This window comes from Camellia sinensis, chromosome 2 (genome assembly GCF_055761805.1).
Source record: "Camellia sinensis isolate YWXY chromosome 2, ASM5576180v1, whole genome shotgun sequence".
Lineage (NCBI taxonomy): Eukaryota > Viridiplantae > Streptophyta > Magnoliopsida > Ericales > Theaceae > Camellia > Camellia sinensis.
The window spans coordinates 26,870,629-26,890,002 of NC_138962.1; the positions used below are offsets into that span (position 1 = coordinate 26,870,629).

The 19,374-nt window shown below is 38.3% G+C and overlaps 1 protein-coding gene and 1 long non-coding RNA gene across 3 annotated transcripts; one reads left to right on the forward strand and one right to left on the reverse strand.

The window, feature by feature from the left end:
- Positions 1–808: 808 nt before the first annotated feature.
- Positions 809–2,068, reverse strand: LOC114305642 (organ-specific protein S2). The gene is made up of 2 exons (XM_082913967.1): positions 1,911–2,068; positions 809–1,362 (listed from the first exon to the last, which is right to left on the reverse strand). Exons 1-2 carry the CDS (start codon positions 1,953–1,955, stop codon positions 1,033–1,035), a joined length of 375 nt encoding a protein of 124 aa, XP_082770093.1. The 5' UTR covers positions 1,956–2,068; the 3' UTR covers positions 809–1,032.
- An 11,777-nt stretch (positions 2,069–13,845) lies between these two features.
- LOC145819935 (uncharacterized) lies at positions 13,846–15,919 on the forward strand. Of its 2 annotated transcripts, none has more exons than XR_014360722.1 (3): positions 13,846–14,597; positions 14,905–14,984; positions 15,584–15,919. It is a non-coding gene; the product is annotated as an uncharacterized LOC145819935 (long non-coding RNA). The 2 variants fall into 2 exon arrangements; XR_014360723.1 differs by lacking the exon at positions 15,584–15,919 and adding an exon at positions 15,061–15,554.
- The last annotated feature ends 3,455 nt before the right edge of the window (positions 15,920–19,374 follow it).

A 19,374-nucleotide genomic window follows, 5' to 3' on the forward strand; every position in this document is an offset into this window, starting at 1 on the left:
CAATATTCATCTTCAACCTAGGAAATGCTCCTCCTTTGAACTTGGTTTTTGAAATGAAAATCCATAATGTTATAGTACAGATTTACGTGGAAATTTATCCCAACTATTTTGAGATATTTTGAACTTATGCATTGTTTGTTTTAGCATAAAACACTTTCTATGTGAAATATTTTTCGAAAACATCTTCCACATAAAATGATTTCTGTGATTAGTTGAGATCTTGAAACCGATGAGCTATTGATGGTGGTGGTAGAGTGGTGATGATGGTATTGATAGTATTGGTGGCATTGTTAAGACTCCAGAAAATATTTTCCACGTTTTGAATACAAAAATCTATTTTCTACCTAAAAAAAAAAAAAAAAACTTGTTTTGTCATTGATCATAAGAAAATAAAATAAAATAAAAAAACTTGTAATTGTCATCTAATAATCAAGTTCAAGTGATGATCTTCTTGGAGCATTCAAATAATGGTATACCATATTTCTCAGTACACAGTGTATTCTTATTGGACAAACGCACAACCAACATAATATGGAATTTCGAAAAGACATGATAATTACTTACAAATTAGAGATTTGATGAGCTATTTTATAGACAATAATCAATCACATAACCGACTACAGAAAATACATGTGATCATCCTCATTAGATGGTAAAATCTATCATTAGAAAGTCTGCTCAACTCACGGTAGAATCCCACCATCTAACGTGTACGATATCTATTTCTATTTTTCTATAGTCAATTTTGTGTCCTTAAAATTATTGAGACTTTAACAAACTTGCAATCATTTGTAAATACTTCTTGACGTAAAAAAAACACAAAACTTCATTACTATTACTCAATCACCATCACAACAAGCTTTTCTTATTTTGAGTAATTAAACATAATCACTCACTTCAAACCACAACTACAAACCAGTACACCACACAAACATACAACATTTGCTTCTTAATTGTTTAGATTCAACCATATATATAGATATATCTTACATAATCCACTTCCAAGTTCCTCTGCATGCTTGTGATTTCCCTTCAATGTTCATAAGTACTAAGATCTGGCCTCGGCTCAAAATCTTTAACAAATGACTTGCCTTTCAGATCCACTTCGTTGTCATGGTGAGGCCTTGGCTCAAAGTCTTTCACGAAAGCCTTCTTCTCTGCAGAATCATTGACAAGTTGATTGTTGTTTGCTGCTGCTTCTGTTGTCGTGTGGCAGTCGGTTTTCTCTTGGGAGAGAGGTGACGACACCGAGCCCTGGTGGATGATGAGGCCTTCAATTGCTTCCGGCATGGGCTGATCTTTCATGATGACTTGCCAGTATTCTCCTTGGTCTGTTCTTGCATCAACACTGCTAGCAACAAGCTGCTCAATAAAGAGACACACAAAGAGTTACAACTTATTTGATTTTTGTGATCAAAATGCTAATTTCTTTTATAAATACTCAAAATTGAATAAGGCCTAATGGGATCTTTATGAAGTTTGGGATGCTAAGTTAAAATTATTTAGATTTCAACGAGGCTAAAATATATAAGATTATATAGTGTTGATAGTTCTTAAACCCCTTGGGGTTTGGAGGTTTCACCTCACATAATATTCAGATTAATGCACAATTATACAACAAAACCAACCCTTCAAACCCAAAAAGTGAAATTTCACACTTTTCAAACTGTGAAATTTTATATAGTTTTTAAAATTTCAGTTTTAAAATTGTGAAATTCTATAATGGATTTTTACGCGGACACATGATTCTAAACTCAGGGTTGGACTTATATAATTGAAAAATATTTTTAACTAATACTAATACAATAAGGGTGGTTTTCGAAATCTAGAAAGTTGTTGCTTCCAAGCGTCCCTTTGGCCCATCCTATATATTATGTACTACTTTGCCTTGGGGGAATGCTTATCCTTACCAGGACCAATGAGAAGAGAGTGAAGAAAGCACAAGCTGATCCCATGTCTTCAATCACTAATTAGAATTACTCTCGAGTCCTTCTCTATTCTGTATGGTGGCTTTATGACCACTTGCTATTTATAGAGATTGATTAAGAAATATATATATAAAAAAAAGCAAAAAAAAAAAAAAAAACCATAAGCTATGTATGAAGCACAAACACAGATACGGATACGGTGATTTCAGAAAAAATGGATACACATCGGGGGACACGGCAAACTATAATTATTTTTATTATATATATTTGCTATGTAGATTAATATTATGTTACCAAATAATCAAAATTAATAAAAACTAACATCAATTCAATATATATATATATATATAAACCACTGCATTTAAACAAATTAATAGATTATCTATATTTGAACATGCATGTCCCAACTCTGTCTCCTGCACAAACAAAAAAATAATTAAATAATAAATGGACACGCCATTTGGCATGCTTGTCCCTGTTGTGTCCCTGTCATGTCCCTTCCATGTCCCCTACAAAAAAAAAATAATAATAAAATTAAGGGCACTCACCATTTAGTGTGTCCATACATGTCCTCGGCATGTCCCCATGTCCGACAACGCTACGACGTCTATTTTGAAGTGTCCATATTTCATAGACCATAAGATTCATTTTGGTGAGAAAAAAAAAATCATAAGATTCAGGTTGATGATAATAATGGATAATAATGCATTATTATTGATGAATTAGATGTCGGTGTTGTGGCAGAGAGGGAAAGGAGGCCTAAGGGGGTCACATGGCCCCTCTCGGTTTTGATTTTTTTTTTTTTTTTTTTTTTGTGTGTGTGTGTTGTTTTCATATACAAAATGCATTTTTTTTTTTCTTAATATGTTTTTTGGTTAAGGGTTTATTGTATTGTTCACAATAAGTAGTTATTTGATATTTTGAGAGCACTATGTAGTGTTATTTATGTAGTAGCTTAAACCGATAGTATAGCGAAGAATCTTATAGATTTGATATAATGAACTCATTATTTTCAAAGAGTTGACATACTACTTAGTATGATTTGTGATTTCCTATGCTTTGAGCATCACGTAGGCAATGCTATATGGTATTCTAGACTATTTAATAATTTTCATTCAAAACACATCATTTATAAGCAATGTCATCTATTTAATATTTTTCTATCAAATAAAAATTAAATAAATTTTATAACAATTTGTGCTATAAAGGATGTGTTTTTATTTTCTAAAATTAGAAATTTTGATCCATAATTTTTTATGCTAAAATTGCAAAGTTATATCACCATTCCGCACCGAGCTATTATATTATAGAATTTTAATTTGTTCCTATTAATAATGAATATATAATTTTTTATACTTAAATTTAACTCATAAAATTATTATTATCTTAATGTTGATCATAATTTTTTTCCAAATAAAAATTATAATTAATAATGCCCCTCCAACTTAATTTTCTAATTCCACTATTGGCTCTCTGTGTTTATGATTACTGTAATATTGAGCTCTCTTTATCAGCAATAATGAGCTAGAATCCAAGAGAAAGAAAAGTTGTTTTATGATTGCGGTAATATTGAGCTCTCTTTATCAGCAATAATGAGCTAGAATCCAAGAGGAAGAAAAGTTGTTTTAGTGTGACTTCATATCTTATCTTGTCTATTTTTGGTAATATGTCAATTTCAAGATTAATTTTTTGAATATGACAAGAGTCATTACAACAAATTACATTTTTTGTAATTAAATTTAGCGATTACAAAATTATGAAATTGATAACTAAAAATTATATTTGTCAGCAAAAGTATAATATTTAGCTACTAAGTTTTTTCAATCGGGATATATTGATTATTGGTGACTAAAAAAAATTTAGTCGCTGAAAATGTCACAATTAGCGACTAAAAATGCTAAATGAAAAACAAAATTTTATTTTTTTATCTTTGGCACTAAAAATTTATTTTCAGCGACTAAAAAATATTTTAATCGCTATATAATAAATTTTGACTACTAAAATTATTTAGTCACCGAATGAAAAACAAAAATTTATTTTTATCTTTGACGACCAAAAGTTTAGTTGTCAAAAATTTATTTTCAGCAGCTAAAAATTATTTTAACTGCCAAAAAATTAAAATATTTGAAAAGAGACCTTTCAAATTTTGAAGAGATTTGTAAAATTAATTGTTTGGTTGCGAATGGTGTAAAATGACCAAAATGTTTTATTTATTTATTTATTTATTTATTAAACAACCTGGACCGTTGACCTCCGCACATCACAGATTCATCTTGGATTTTTGCCCTCAAACCAAAACCTAATTTGATCTTTCCTCTCTCTCTCTGGCGATCGTTCTACTGGACTGGTTGCGGCGCCACACCGTATGAGGAGTCATCTCAATTTAGGAATCTCCAAGCCAGAAAAGGTTTCAGATGATATAGGGAAAGCTATGGCTGATACTTTAGAGAATTCTAATTTTCTTACACTATGTTTGGGAACCTATAGCGACCCCGGTCTTTTTCCATTTGATTATTGTATCCGGACTTAGGTTCCGTAGATTCTGTCATTGTATAATGGTTGTTGTTGTTGTTCCTTATTTTCTCTTTTGGAATTATAGGATGTGTTAGGCAGGTTTGTTCAGGTTGGTTGGGTTTAGAAACCAAGTGTTGCTGTCCAGGTTTTTGGTTCTTCGCTCGAGCGAGGAGTTGTTCGCTCGAGCGAGAGGTAGTGTTTGATTTGGACCTGTAGCTGTGCATTCTTGGCTCGAGCGAGCTTTTCTTCGCTCGAGCGAGTTAGTTCATCCTTCGCTCGAGCTATAGTTCCTTCGCTCGAGCGTGTGTCTGGGTTCAGACCTGAGGGTTTGAGTTCTTCGCTCGACCGAGCTTTCTTTCGCTCGAGCGAACTTTTGAGTTGTTGGCTCGAGCAAGGCTTCCATGGCTCGAGCGTAGTTTCTCTGTGTCTGGTCGCTCGAGCGACCAAGTCTTCGCTCGAGCGAGCCTGTCCAGTTTAAATACACAGCAGCGGGATTTGATCAGTCTTTTTCATATTCATTTGATTCAAAACCCCAGGTTCGACCTCTCTCTCTCCCTACTCACCTTCTCTCTTAGATTTGATATGTTTAGAGAGTGTTTCAACCCTAGTTGCTTTATTAAAAAGATAGAGGGAGTCGAGGGCTTCCATTTAATCTGAGCATTTGGCGATTTGGAGCACTTTTGTATTTGGGCATTCATCTCCATCTTCTCCATTCGGGTTACTCTCTTCGAGGTAGGGATTTCCTACTCCATTTTATAGGTTTTGTTCTAAGTTTTGGTATTTTAACATGTTGGGGATACTTTGGTAAATTTTGGGAAAAACCCTAGTTGTATTATTGAATTAATTTGTATAAGTAATTCATGGAATTGGGAAAAGAGGGTTAAATTCATGGAATTTATTGATTAAATGGCGTAATTGGATAATTGGTATCATTTGTCTATTGAATTGTTGACATAGTTATTTTCAGTTTAGAAATAACTGTTTTGGGCTATCGGTGGAGGATAGTCGTGATTGTTGTAGACATTGCATGTGGATTAGGAATAACTGAAACTAATCACATTGGTTAAGTCATTAATTTTGACTATGGCATTGATACAGAAAATACGTGTATTGATTGAGCATTGCATTTCCATACATTGTTTTGTGTGTGGGAGGAGATAGGGGATGTACTCCACGGTTTAGGGGAAGATAGGGGATGGACCTCTAAACCGGATTTTGTTTGGGAGGAGATAGGGGATGGACTCCATTAGCATCACTTTTATGTGTGCTTATTTATATAGAAGTGTTTTATTGATACAGCACTAAAATGTGTATCAATCTGGAAGTATGAAGTGTTTGATTTGAGCTTGAGTCTCATTTGTTGTTAATATTGGAAGGATGTGAATATGATATATGTGATTTCACTGTTATAAGTTTGGCCAGGTTCTGAGCCATGTTGATAAAACTGGAAAGTAAAACGTATCTTTGGCAATAATGTCATGAGTCTGTAAAATGTAGTAATTGATTATTTTGGTTAACCATCTGTTGAATGCTATTGCTTTATTCATTGCTTATATGTGGTTTAGTATATTTCTACTGGGCTGTGGCTCACCCTTTATGGGAACATCATTTTCAGGTTCAGGTGATAAACTACCTCCAAGGATTTAGTTTGGGAGGGTTTGGCTTCTGGATTGGAGGAGACTACCTTTAGTTAATTGTCTTTAATTATTATTACATGTAAACATTCAAGCCTAGGGCTTTCCTTGTATTGAGTTAGAACTCATATTTTTGTATCCAAGTGTTGGCTTGGAAAGATGTAAGCCTGTAGGGCGTTTTATTCGATATTACATGTAATGCTTAATTTAGTATTACTCTGATGAATGAATTCATAAATTGTCTTCTTTAAATAATGCATGTCAATGTTATATAATGGGTTAATTTTGAGGGCGTGACAACTTGGTATCAGAGCGTATCGGGTTTGAATACTTTGGGTACGTGGGAAGTGATTAGTATCACATTGGGTTCGTCTCGTTTGATAGAGACTTAGTGTAATGTTATATGCTTATGTGATAACATGTTTATGTGATTATGTGGGTATGGAATGTAGTTTCTAGGATGTTGATTGGACCCTTGAGTTTCTAGTAGTCTTGTTGGAAAGGCACTTGATCACTGCTGCTTCCAACCGGAACTATAGTAACCCTTTGGGACTATCATTATCCGGGAATGAAATTCGTAGGTGCTTATGTGATTATGTGCTTACGTGGAATGAATTATTGTTGTCCATTGCATTAGGACGCGAGTGTTTAGCTTCGGCACATTTATTAATGTGCTAATGTCTTTGTTTCCTTTATTAGGATGTCAGGACGAGGACGAGGACGCGGTAGGCGTGGTAGGCCGGGTAGGCAGGAGGTGCCTGTGCCAGAAGAGATTCCGGCAGTTCAGGAGGGAATTGGCCAGGCCAATGTGGCCGAGCCAGTAGGCCAGCAGGCTATGGGCGCTCTAGCCCGAGAGATAGCAGGGGCATTCAGGGAGTCAGTAGGCATTCTTAGAGCTGAGAATCAAGCTCAGGCTGGTATTGCGGATGCAGGACCTTCCTTTCTGAAGAGGGAGTTCTTCCGGTCCAATCCGGATGAATTTGTGGGTGATCCTAAAGAGCCACTTAAGGCAGATGAATGGCTCGAACAGACAACGAAGACGTTTGAGATGCTTGGCATCGAAGACGAGGGATTGAAAGTGACCTTGGCATCTTTCCAGTTGAAGGGGGATGCAGGTCAGTGGTGGAAGTTTACTAAGGGGCGTATAGGAGGTACATGGGAGGCTTTTGTGAATGCTTTCCAGGAGAAGTTCTTATCTCCAGCAGTCAGGGAGAAGCTGCGAGACCAGTTTTGTCAGCTTAAGTAGGCGAGTTCTTCAGTGGCCGAATTTGAGGCTGCATTTACTAGTTTGTCCAGGTTTGCACCTGAGTTGGTGGCGTCTGAGGAACGCCGTTGTATTGAGTTTGAGAAGAAGTTGAGGCGTGGCCTCAAGCTGAGAGTTGGGGGAACTATGATTCGGGAGTATGGGCGTATGGTTGATGCTGTAGCCCACATGGAAATCATGATGCAGGAGGAGGAGGAAGGGCAGAAGGGCTCCAAGAGGAGTCAGGATGGTCAGAATGATGGTAGGAGACAGAAGGGTTTTAATCCCCAGCAGTCTCAGGGTAGCTTTTCTCGATCGACTTTTCCTGTACCGAGTGTTAGTTCGGGGAAAGGCAGCCAGGGAGACATTACCTGTTTCAAGTGTGGCCAGCTGGGCCACAAGTCTCCAGTTTGTCCTCAGAGGGGAGGAGTTCAGAGAGCAGCATCTTCTTCGGCTCGATCTCAGAGCCAGAGTCAGGGTAGAGGTCAGCCACTCTCGTGTTATCAGTGTGGTCAGCCAGGGCATATGAAGAGGTATTGCCCGCAGTTGGGTGGCACATCTGGTGCATCTGGTTTGAGGCCGATTCAGGGTCAGCAGCCAGCTCAGTCGGGTCAGGCCTCAAAGGCTAATCAGGGGGCTTCATCGTCTCAGTCGGTGCAACAATCTTATGCTCCTAGGGTTGAGCAGGTTGATCAGAGGTCGTCTGGGCGCGTGTATGCTGTTACCGCGCAGGATCTTGTGCCAGCACCATCAGTTGTGAGAGGTACCTTCTTGTTTTGCAACTCGGTTGCTAATGTTTTGATTGATACGGGTGCATCTCATTCCTTTGTGTCTGCTGCATTTGCATCTGTTTTGGAGTTGGAGTTAGCACAGCTAGCATCTCCTATTTGTGTAGTGTCACCTCTTGGGGGTGAATTGATTTTGAAACAAGGCGTTAGGGGTTGTGATATAGAGGTTGATTATCATAGAATCCCATTTTCCTTTGTAGTTATGCCTATGAGGGGTTTCGATGTTATTTTGGGTATGGACTGGTTATCGTCATACCGGGCAGTTATTGATTGCTACCGCCAGAGGGTCACTTGTTGTACCGTGAGCGGAGAGTATTTTCATTTTCTGGGGGACCGGGTTGGTGATGTGTTGCCACCGGGGTATGTTCGGCGAGGAAGGAGTGAGCTTAGTGGGCTACTAGCTAACCTTTTGATTAGTGAGGATAATGAGACTCAGATTGTGTTGCCAAGGGTGGTTTGTGAGTACTCGGATGTCTTTCCCGAGGATCTTGTTGGTTTGCCACCGCATCGGGAGATTGAGTTCTCTATTGACCTAATGCCCGGCACGGCACCGATTTCCATGGCACCTTATCGTTTTGCCCCAGCCGAGTTAGTTGAGTTGAAGATCCAACTCCAGGAGTTGCTAGATAAGGGCTTTATACGTCCTAGTGTTTCACCGTGGGGAGCACCGGCCCTCTTTGTTAAAAAGAAAGGTGGTGCTTTGAGACTTTGTATAGATTATCGGAAATTGAATCGGGCTACGGTTAAGAATAAGTACCCTATGTCTCGTATCGATGATTTGTTTGACCAGTTGAAGGGTTCCCGTTGTTTCTCTAAGATAGACTTGAGATCGGGTTACCACCAGTTGAGGGTCAGGGAAGAGGATATTCCGAAGACGGCATTCCGTACGCGGTATGGCCATTATGAGTTTTTGGTGATGCCATTCGGGCTCACCAATGCACCGGCAGTTTTTATGGATTTGATGAACCGGATCTTCCGGGAATTCTTGGATCGGTTTGTAGTCGTTTTTGTGGACGACATCCTTATCTATTCGCCTTCTGAGGAGGAGCACGAGGCACATTTGAGGGTGGTGCTTGAGTTACTTAGAGCCCAAAGGCTGTATGCCAAGTTTGGGAAGTGTGAGTTCTGGCTGAAAGAAGTCAAATTCTTAGGCCATGTGGTATCCGGTGAAGGAGTGTCTGTTGATACATCCAAGGTAGAGGCAGTGCAGGATTGGGCACAGCCTAAGAGTGTATTTGAGATCCGCAGTTTTCTGGGGTTAGCTGGGTATTACCGTCGGTTTGTGAAAGATTTCTCCAGGTTAGCATCACCGTTGACTAAACTGACTCGGAATGGAGTCAAATTTGTATGGAGTGAGACTTGTGAAAAGTCGTTTCAGGAGTTGAAAGTTAGACTGACTACCGCTCCAGTATTGATTATTCCAGAGAGAGGGTTGGGTTATACGGTCTATTGTGACGCCTCACGAGAGGGTCTGGGTTGTGTATTAATGCAAGAAGGGAAAGTAGTTGCCTATGGCTCTCGTCAGTTGAAAATTCACGAGCAGAATTACCCTACACATGATCTAGAGTTAGCAGCTGTGATATTTGCCTTGAAGATTTGGAGGCATTATCTTTATGGTGAGAAATTCGAGGTGTTCTCGGATCATAAGAGTTTGAAGTATTTATTTACACAGAAAGACTTAAACTTGAGGCAGAGGAGGTGGATGGAGTTCATAGAGGATTATGACTTTGAGTTTCATTATCATCCGGGAAAGGCCAATGTGGTGGCCGATGCCCTTAGCAGGAAACCTGTTGGTGACATAGCTAGCATAGCCATCCGAGAGTGGGAGATGTTGGGTGCACTTGGAGAGTTTGATTTACTTATGGGCGAATCCGTTGAGGCTGCGGCCTTGTTTTCTGTTGTTGCACAGCCTACACTTGTGACTCGAGTGTTAGAGGCTCAGAGAGGTGACCTTGAGGTAGAATCTCTCCGTGAGAAGATTTCCAGTGGAAAGGTTGAGAAAGGTTTGACGGTGTATTCCGACCTGAGTGTGAGATACCGAGACCGTCCGTTTGTGCCGGAGTCTTGCCGAGAGGAGGTACTCCGAGAGTTTCATCATTCACGCCTTGCGGTGCATCCGGGAGGCACTAAGATGTATCGGGATTTGGGTCGTCAGTTCTGGTGGCGGGGTATGAAGAGAGATGTGGCAGCTTTCGTATCTAAGTGTCTTACTTGTCAGCAAGTGAAGGCCGAACATCAGAGGCCAGCGGGTTTGTTGCAACCCTTGCCTATTGCCGAGTGGAAGTGGGAGCATGTCACTATGGACTTCGTTGTAGGTCTTCCGAGGACTCAGCGGGGTAGTGATGCTATTTGGGTGGTTGTAGACCGGTTGACTAAGTCGGCGCACTTTATTTCTATGCGCGTGAGAGATTCGGTAGATCATCTTGCCGACTTGTATATTCGGGACATAGTGAGATTGCACGGGGTCCCAGTGACGATCGTCTCAGATAGAGATCCTCGTTTTACTGCCAGGTTGTGGCAGAGTTTGCAGAGTGCCTTAGGCACTAAGTTGACCTTTAGCACGGCTTATCATCCTCAGACTGACGGACAGTCCGAGCGTACTATTCAGATACTTGAGGATATGCTTCGGGGTTGTGTTCTAGACTTTAGTGGGTCGTGGGAGAGGCACTTGCCGTTGGTGGAGTTTGCCTACAACAACAGTTTCCAGTCTAGTATCGGTATGGCACCATTTGAGGCCTTGTATGGCCGACCGTGTAGATCTCCTGTGTGTTGGGCCGAGGTGGGTGATGCACCTCTGTTGGGTCCAGAGTTGGTGAGGGAAACTACGGAGAAAGTTGAGCTTATCCGTAAGAGGCTTGTTACAGCACAGAGTCGTCAGAAATCGTATGTCGACCGTAGGAGGAGACCTTTGGTGTTTGAGGTGGGTGATCATGTCTTTCTGAAGATATCACCTAGACGGGGTTTGATGAGGTTTGGGAAGAGTGGGAAGTTGTCCCCTCGATTAATTGGTCCGTTTGAGATCCTTGAGAGGATTGGCGAGGTTGCTTATCGTTTAGCTTTGCCGCCGCAGTTGTCTGGAATACATGACGTGTTTCATGTGAGTATGCTTCGGAAGTATGAGCCGGATCCATCACATGTGTTGGATTGGACCGATTTAGTGGTTGATGTGGATGTCTCATATGAGGAGAGACCGGTTCGGGTATTGGATAGGCAGGATCAAGTTTTGCGAGGCAAGACCATCCCTTTGGTAAAAGTTTTGTGGAAACATCATGGAGTGGAGGAAGCCACTTGGGAGCGTGAATTGGAAGTCCGCGAAAAATACCCGGACATGTTTATTCAGTTGTAATCTTATATTTAGATTTTGTAATATTGTTGAACCTAAGAGCTTTGCATATGTCTTAGGTTGTAAAACGTTGAGTATGTTTTGGAAAAGGGGTGTATCTTGAAACTTGCTTCATTATAGAAGTTTAGTATAGTATTGCATATGTTGATTACATTGCTTAGTGTGTTATGTATATCATGTAATTAAATATGATATGGGATTGTAAGCATTGAAAGGAATAATGCATAATAATGATATAGATTGAAATATATTTTGTGTTATATATTTGGTATGAAATGCCTCTTGATAAAGAGATGAAATGACCAGTTTTGGGTCAAGATGTTTACTAATGAATTGTTTAAAAAAAAATCTGTTATAAAAAAAAAACTTATGCTTAATTTCGGGGACGAAATTCTTTGAAGGGGGGGAGGTTATAGCGACCTCGGTCTTTTTCCATTTGATTATTGTATCCGGACTTAGGTTCCGTAGATTCTGTCATTGTATAATGGTTGTTGTTGTTGTTCCGTATTTTCTCTTTTGGAATTATAGGATGTGTTAGGCAGGTTTGTTCAGGTTGGTTGGGTTTAGAAACCAAGTGTTGCTGTCCAGGTTTTTGGTTCTTCGCTCGAGCGAGGAGTTGTTCGCTCGAGCGAGAGGTAGTGTTTGATTTGGACCTGTAGCTGTGCATTCTTGGCTCGAGCGAGCTTTTCTTCGCTCGAGCGAGTTAGTTCATCCTTCGCTCGAGCTATAGTTCCTTCGCTCGAGCGTGTGTCTGGGTTCAGACCTGAGGGTTTGAGTTCTTCGCTCGACCGAGCTTTCTTTCGCTCGAGCGAGCTTTTGAGTTGTTGGCTCGAGCAAGGCTTCCTTGGCTCGAGCGTAGTTTCTCTGTGTCTGGTCGCTCGAGCGACCAAGTCTTCGCTCGAGCGAGCCTGTCCAGTTTAAATACACAGCAGCGGGATTTGATCAGTCTTTTTCATATTCATTTGATTCAAAACCCCAGGTTCGACCTCTCTCTCTCCCTACTCACCTTCTCTCTTAGGTTTGATCTGTTTAGAGAGTGTTTCAACCCTAGTTGCTTTATTAAAAAGATAGAGGGAGTCGAGGGCTTCCATTTAATCTGAGCATTTAGCGATTTGGAGCACTTTTGTATTTGGGCATTCATCTCCATCTTCTCCATTCGGGTTACTCTCTTCGAGGTAGGGATTTCCTACTCCATTTTATAGGTTTTGTTCTAAGTTTTGGTATTTTAACATGTTGGGGATACTTTGGTAAATTTTGGGAAAAACCCTAGTTGTATTATTGAATTAATTTGTATAAGTAATTCATGGAATTGGGAAAAGAGGGTTAAATTCATGGAATTTATTGATTAAATGGCGTAATTGGATAATTGGTATCATTTGTCTATTGAATTGTTGACATAGTTATTTTCAGTTTAGAAATAACTGTTTTGGGCTATCGGTGGAGGATAGTCGTGATTGTTGTAGACATTGCATGTGGATTAGGAATAACTGAAACTAATCACATTGGTTAAGTCATTAATTTTGACTATGGCATTGATACAGAAAATACGTGTATTGATTGAGCATTGCATTTCCATACATTGTTTTGTGTGTGGGAGGAGATAGGGGATGTACTCCACGGTTTAGGGGAAGATAGGGGATGGACCTCTAAACCGGATTTTGTTTGGGAGGAGATAGGGGATGGACTCCATTAGCATCACTTTTATGTGTGCTTATTTATATAGAAGTGTTTTATTGATACAGCACTAAAATCTGTATCAATCTGGAAGTATGAAGTGTTTGATTTGAGCTTGAGTCTCATTTGTTGTTAATATTGGAAGGATGTGAATATGATATATGTGATTTCACTGTTATAAGTTTGGCCAGGTTCTGAGCCATGTTGATAAAACTGGAAAGTAAAACGTATCTTTGGCAATAATGTCATGAGTCTGTAAAATGTAGTAATTGATTATTTTGGTTAACCATCTGTTGAATGCTATTGCTTTATTCATTGCTTATATGTGGTTTAGTATATTTCTACTGGGCTGTGGCTCACCCTTTATGGGAACATCATTTTCAGGTTCAGGTGATAAACTACCTCCAAGGATTTAGTTTGGGAGGGTTTGGCTTCTGGATTGGAGGAGACTACCTTTAGTTAATTGTCTTTAATTATTATTACATGTAAACATTCAAGCCTAGGGCTTTCCTTGTATTGAGTTAGAACTCATATTTTTGTATCCAAGTGTTGGCTTGGAAAGATGTAAGCCTGTAGGGCGTTTTATTCGATATTACATGTAATGCTTAATTTAGTATTACTCTGATGAATGAATTCATAAATTGTCTTCTTTAAATAATGCATGTCAATGTTATATAATGGGTTAATTTTGAGGGCGTGACAGAACCTAGGAGAGAAAAAAAAAGAAATGATTACTTCAGTAATAAGAGAAAAGAAAAGAAAAGAAATGATTGTGATTTCTCTCCTTTTGTTTGGATAAGGAAGAAATAAAAGAAAAGAAATGATCGTAATTTCTCTCATTCTTGTTTAATTAGGTTTCATTAAGAGAAAAGAAAAGAAATTATTTTATGTTATATTGCCAAAATAACCTTTCTATATTTTCAATCATTTTATTTCTTTTATTTTTATAGGGACAAAATTGATATTATGAAAATAGCGGTTTCTTTTCTCTCCCAATCTCTCCACTTTTGGGAAGATTGAAAATGAAGCTTATAAGAGAAATGAGTTTCTCTCCATTTCTCTCCATTTCTTCCCATTTCTCTCTACTTAGGTTGTCCAAACAAATAAGAGAAATACATATCACTCCATTTCTTCTCTTTTCTCTCCAAATCACTCAATCCAAACATAGTGTTAAGGTTTATGAAGATGGTGAGTTTTTATTATTTTTATATTTCTGCCCTGTTTGGATGCTGCTGAGAAGATGTGGAAAAGAAAATTAAGAATTGTAGCTTGTGTCTGGTTTTATTTCTTTTGATATTGGGCAGAATTACATATTGTTTGTGCGTTTTAGGTAAGAAGATTGGTAGGGCTACTGAGCTTTTTCAGCCATATGAGGACATAGAATAATCAGGCAATAGGAGAATTGCTGCATCACCCCTAGAGTATGATGTCAAGCTTAAAGATGTGGAATCCTTCTTTGGTCAGTTTGCCAAGGTATTGGTTTCACCCCCTTTCCCCTTCCTTGTCTTTTCTTTTTCTCAATAATTTAGGTACTTTTGAGCATGCCTATCCTTTTGTAGAATCTCCTCATACTTATGTACAGAACTTGGCTGGGTAATCTAGGTTTTCTTATTGTTTGTACTGTCTTTGAAACAAGCCTACTTTTGTTTCAACTACCCTTGTTAAATGTTCACAATGTTCTGCCTTGTTACTAGTGCTTCCATTTTTGTTAAATTACAAAACCCAATTTGAGAAAACAACAAGTAGTTATTGTTTACTCACAATTTGCTCTTTCATTCAGATCCTTACTTGAACAGTGATGCGGGTACAATGTCCCCTTTTGAGCATGGGCAAGTGTTTGTTCTAGATGATGGTGGAGAGGTAAAATAGGTGCCCTTTATATTACTCTTGCATATCCACTTTTTCATATATTTTTATTGTAATTTCTTATGTTCAGTGGGTCGGGTTATTGTTTTCTTGCTATTGCTGGAAGTTCAGACCTCTTGAGTTCTCAGCAGGAAGATTTGGTAATTTGAGTTGTCAATTCCATGATATACTGGAAACTGGGTCACTTTGGTGGTGTTGCATTGTTAATTAGTTACTGACGATGTGCTTTGAAATTTGAGTTATTTTATGTCATTACTCTTGATAATATTGGATCAAAGATTTAACTTATACGCACAAAATTTTCCTTGTCTTTATGAATTTCTCCTAAAATTCCAAATCCAAATACATTGGAAGTATTCTGGCGAGTATGTGATATATGGCAACTCATAATAATGGCATGGTATAAGAATATGGTAATAATAAAATCTATGTAAAATAATGTGTTGGGAGCAAAACTCTAGCCACCCCTACCAAAAAAATTAAATACTTAAAAATAAATAAATACAATCAAGTGATTAAGAAAATTAAGTTTACAAATTCTTCAATTTATGTTTATTTTGGTGAATCTGATTGCAGTTTATATTCTGATGCAGGTATGTAAACTAGTGAAGACAAACGGTGAACTCTCTCATCAATTTGAATTTAATTCATCCAAGCTTGAAATTTATGTTATAGGTAGGAATAGATTTTTCAAATACAATCTAGTAAAGTTCAATAGAGTCTCTTACATTGGTGATATCTTGAGTTGGGGATAATTTTCTTGGTAGTAATTTGCCATCTCTTGTATAGTTGGATCAATCATTATAGCTCAACACTTCTTTCTCTGTTAATGTCTTTGCTAAAACATGATTTGTGAATTTGTTATTTTGTGATTAATGGTGATTGGATATTAAATTGAATGGGAAAGCGAACTAATGTTGTATTTGCTATTTGAATGGGAGTTATTATTTCATATTAGTGCTATTTTTCAGTTTTTTTAGTTCAATCACATAAAATTAGCACAATTTTTTTTTTAAAAAAAAAAGACTACCCCAGCGTTTCTAAAAATGTCGCTAAATATCATACCAACGGTCGGATTTTTTTTAAAAAAGGGATACGACAGCGTTTTAAAAACGTCGCTAAATAGCATGGTGACGTCATGTTGCCGTTAGTAGAATTTTTAGCGGCATAGTAATATAGCGACGTTTCTAAAGCGTCATAAAGTTATAGCAAAGGCCGCATCTTCGGCGTTTGGTGCTAAACGTCACAAAATGATTTGATGGCGTTTTTGGGACCTATAGCGACGTTTTTTAAACGCCGCTAAAACTCCCATTTCCAACAGTGAGTACACCACACAAACACACAACATTTGCTTCTTAATTATTTAGATTCAACCATATATATAGATATATCTCACATAATCCACTTCCAAGGTCCTATCCATGCTTGTGATTGTCCTTCAATGTTCATAAGTACTACGATTTGGCCTCGGCTCAAAATCTTTCACAAATGACTTGCCTTTCAGATAAACTTCATCGTCATGTCAAGGCATTGGCTCAAAGCCTTTCACAAAAGCCTTATTCTCTGCAGAATCATTGACAAGTTTATTGTTGTTTGATGCTACTTTTGTTGTCATGTGACAATCAGTTTTCTTGTCGGAGAGAGGTGACAACACCGAGCCCGAGTGGATGATGAGGCCTTCAATGGCTTCTAGCATGGGCTAATCTTTCATGATGACTTGCTAGTATTCTCTTTGGTCTGTTCTTGCGTCAGCACTGCTAGCAACAAGCTACTCAATAAAGAAACACACAAAGAGTTACAACTTATTTGATTTTTGTGATCAAAATGGTAATTTCTTTTATAAATACTCAAAATTGTGTTGGACCTAATGAGATCTTTTTGAAGTTTGGGATGCTAAGTTAAAATTATTTAGATTTCGAAGGGGCTAAAATGTATAAGATTATATAGTGTTGATAGTTCTTAAACCCCTTGGGGTTTGGAGGTTTCACCTAATATTCAGATTAATGCACAATTATACAACAAAACCAACCCTTCAAACTGTGAAATTTTTTAGTTTTAGAAATTTCAATGTTAAAATTGTGAAATTCCATAATGGATTTGTACACAGACACATGATTCTAATCTCAGGGACGAACTTATATAACTGAAAAATATTTTCAACTAATACTAATACAATAAAGGCAGTTTTCAAAACCTAGAAAGCTGGTTGCTTCCAACTATCCCTTCGGTCCATCCTATATATTATGTACTACTTTGCCCTGGGGAAATGTTTATCCTTACCAGGACCAATGAGAAGAGAGTGAAGAAAGCACAAGCTAATCCCATGTCTCCAATCACTAATTAGAATTACTCTGGAGTCCTATTCTATTCTGCATGGTGGCTCTATGACCACTTGCTACTTATAAAGATTGATTAAGAAATATAAAAAAACCATAAGCTGTGTATGAAGCACAACACAGATACGGATATGGTGATTTCAAAAAAAAAATGGAGACACATCGGGGGGACATGGCAAATTATTATTATTTTTTAAAGAAGATTTAGAAACTCATTTTCTTATTTCAATTCATAGATCAAACGTGCATTATATACAACAACCTAACCTGTTTTACTTAAGACTAACTATGATGAGTTAACACTAACTCTAATTACACTAACTTCTAACTAATTATGTTATAATCATATCATACAGATATTATAATGGATATGGAATGATTGCACTGGACTCAGCTTGTAGCTTCTCACACATGGATGTGGATGATGGAGTCTGAGCTAAGACATCTCTGAATGGAACCACATTAGTAGCTATAGCCTTAGTCTGTTTGAGCTGCTGTTGCTACTGAGCCTTGGTCTGTTTGAGCTGCTGCTGATGGGTTTGAGCTATCACCCCCTGCAAGCTCATAGAGGAAGAAAGCAACATGAGCTTGTCATAAAGAAAGTGGAACCGAGAAACTAGTAAAGCCTTTGTAAAAAGATCAGCGAGCTGATCAGAGGAGGCAACATGCTCGATAAAGATTTATTTGGAGGCAACTCTTTCTTGGATATAATGATAATCAACAGCAATGTGTTTAGACCGAGAATGAAACACAGGATTGGAGCTCAAGGAAATTGCAGACAAGTTATCACACCATAGGATAGGACAAGGATGAGCTATGTGTAAATTAGTGAGAACCATTTGAAGCCAACTCAACTCAACTGCAGCATGGGCGAGAGCTCGATATTCAGCTTCGGTGGAAAAGCGGAAGACTATAGGTGCTTCTTGGCAGACCAAGAAATTAGATTAGGACCTACAAACACACAGTAGTCAGTGGTAGACCGACAATCACTAATACTCCTAGCCCAATCAGAATCAAAGAAGGCTTATCAAGACGACTGGGAGTAAAAGACAGACCTTGATGAATGGTGCCTTTCAAATAGCGTAACAAGTGTTTGACAAAAGCAAAATCAGCCTTAGAGGGAGAATGCATAGTTTGGCAGGCATGACTAACAGCAAAGGAGATATCAGGGTAAGTAATGGTCAAATATTAGAGGGCACCAACAATACTGCGATAGAGAGAAGGATTAGAAAATGCCACAATGGAAAAAGACAAAGAATAAGGCTTGACGGACATGGGAGAATGAGAGGACTTGCAATCAGACATGCCAGCCTTAGCAAGAATTCCCAAAGCATACTTAGTTTGAGAAAGAAAATAGCCAGAGGTAGAGAGAGTAACAGAGACACCCAAGAAATAGTTGATAAGACCCAATTCTTTCATAGAAAATGCTGTGTGCATATGAGTAATGAGAGAAGCAATATGGGCAGAATCATTCCCAGTGACTAGGATATCATCAACATACACTAGCAACACAGTCATGGTAGTAGCTCTGTGTTGGATAAACAGAGAAGAATCTGATGAACTAACAACAAACCCATTGGTAAGAAGATAGTTGGAAAAGGTAGAATACCAAGCACGAGGTGCTTGTTTAAGACCATACAATGCTTTAGCCAATTTGCATACAAACTGAGGCTTAGATCTGTCAACAAAACCTTGAGGTTGGGTCATATAAACTTCTTCGTCCAAGATACCATACAAGAATGCATTTAAGATGTCAAGTTGTTTAATAAGCCAATCGAAATCAAGGGCCAAACAAAGCAAAATTCGAATAGTTGGCTGTTTAACAACTAGACTAAATGTCTCATGATAGTCCAAACCTTCTTGTTGGAGATACCATTTGGCCACAAGACGAGCTTTATGACGAGCAATTGTGCCATTAGAATTGCGTTTGAAACGAAAAACCCACTTACATCCAATAGCCTGTTTGGTAGGAGACAAAGGAACCAAAGTTCAGGTGGACTATTGTTGAAAAGCTGCAAACTCTTCATTCATAGCCTTAGTCCAAACAG

Coding starts and splice junctions, on each gene's coding strand:
- LOC114305642 (XM_082913967.1), bottom strand. CDS start 1,955: ATGGGATCAGCTTGTGCTTTCTTCACTCTCTTCTCATTGGTCCTG. Junction 1,363..1,910: donor CTCTCTTCTCATTGGTCCTG/GTAAGGATAAGC, acceptor TTTATTGAGCAG/CTTGTTGCTAGCAGTGTTGA.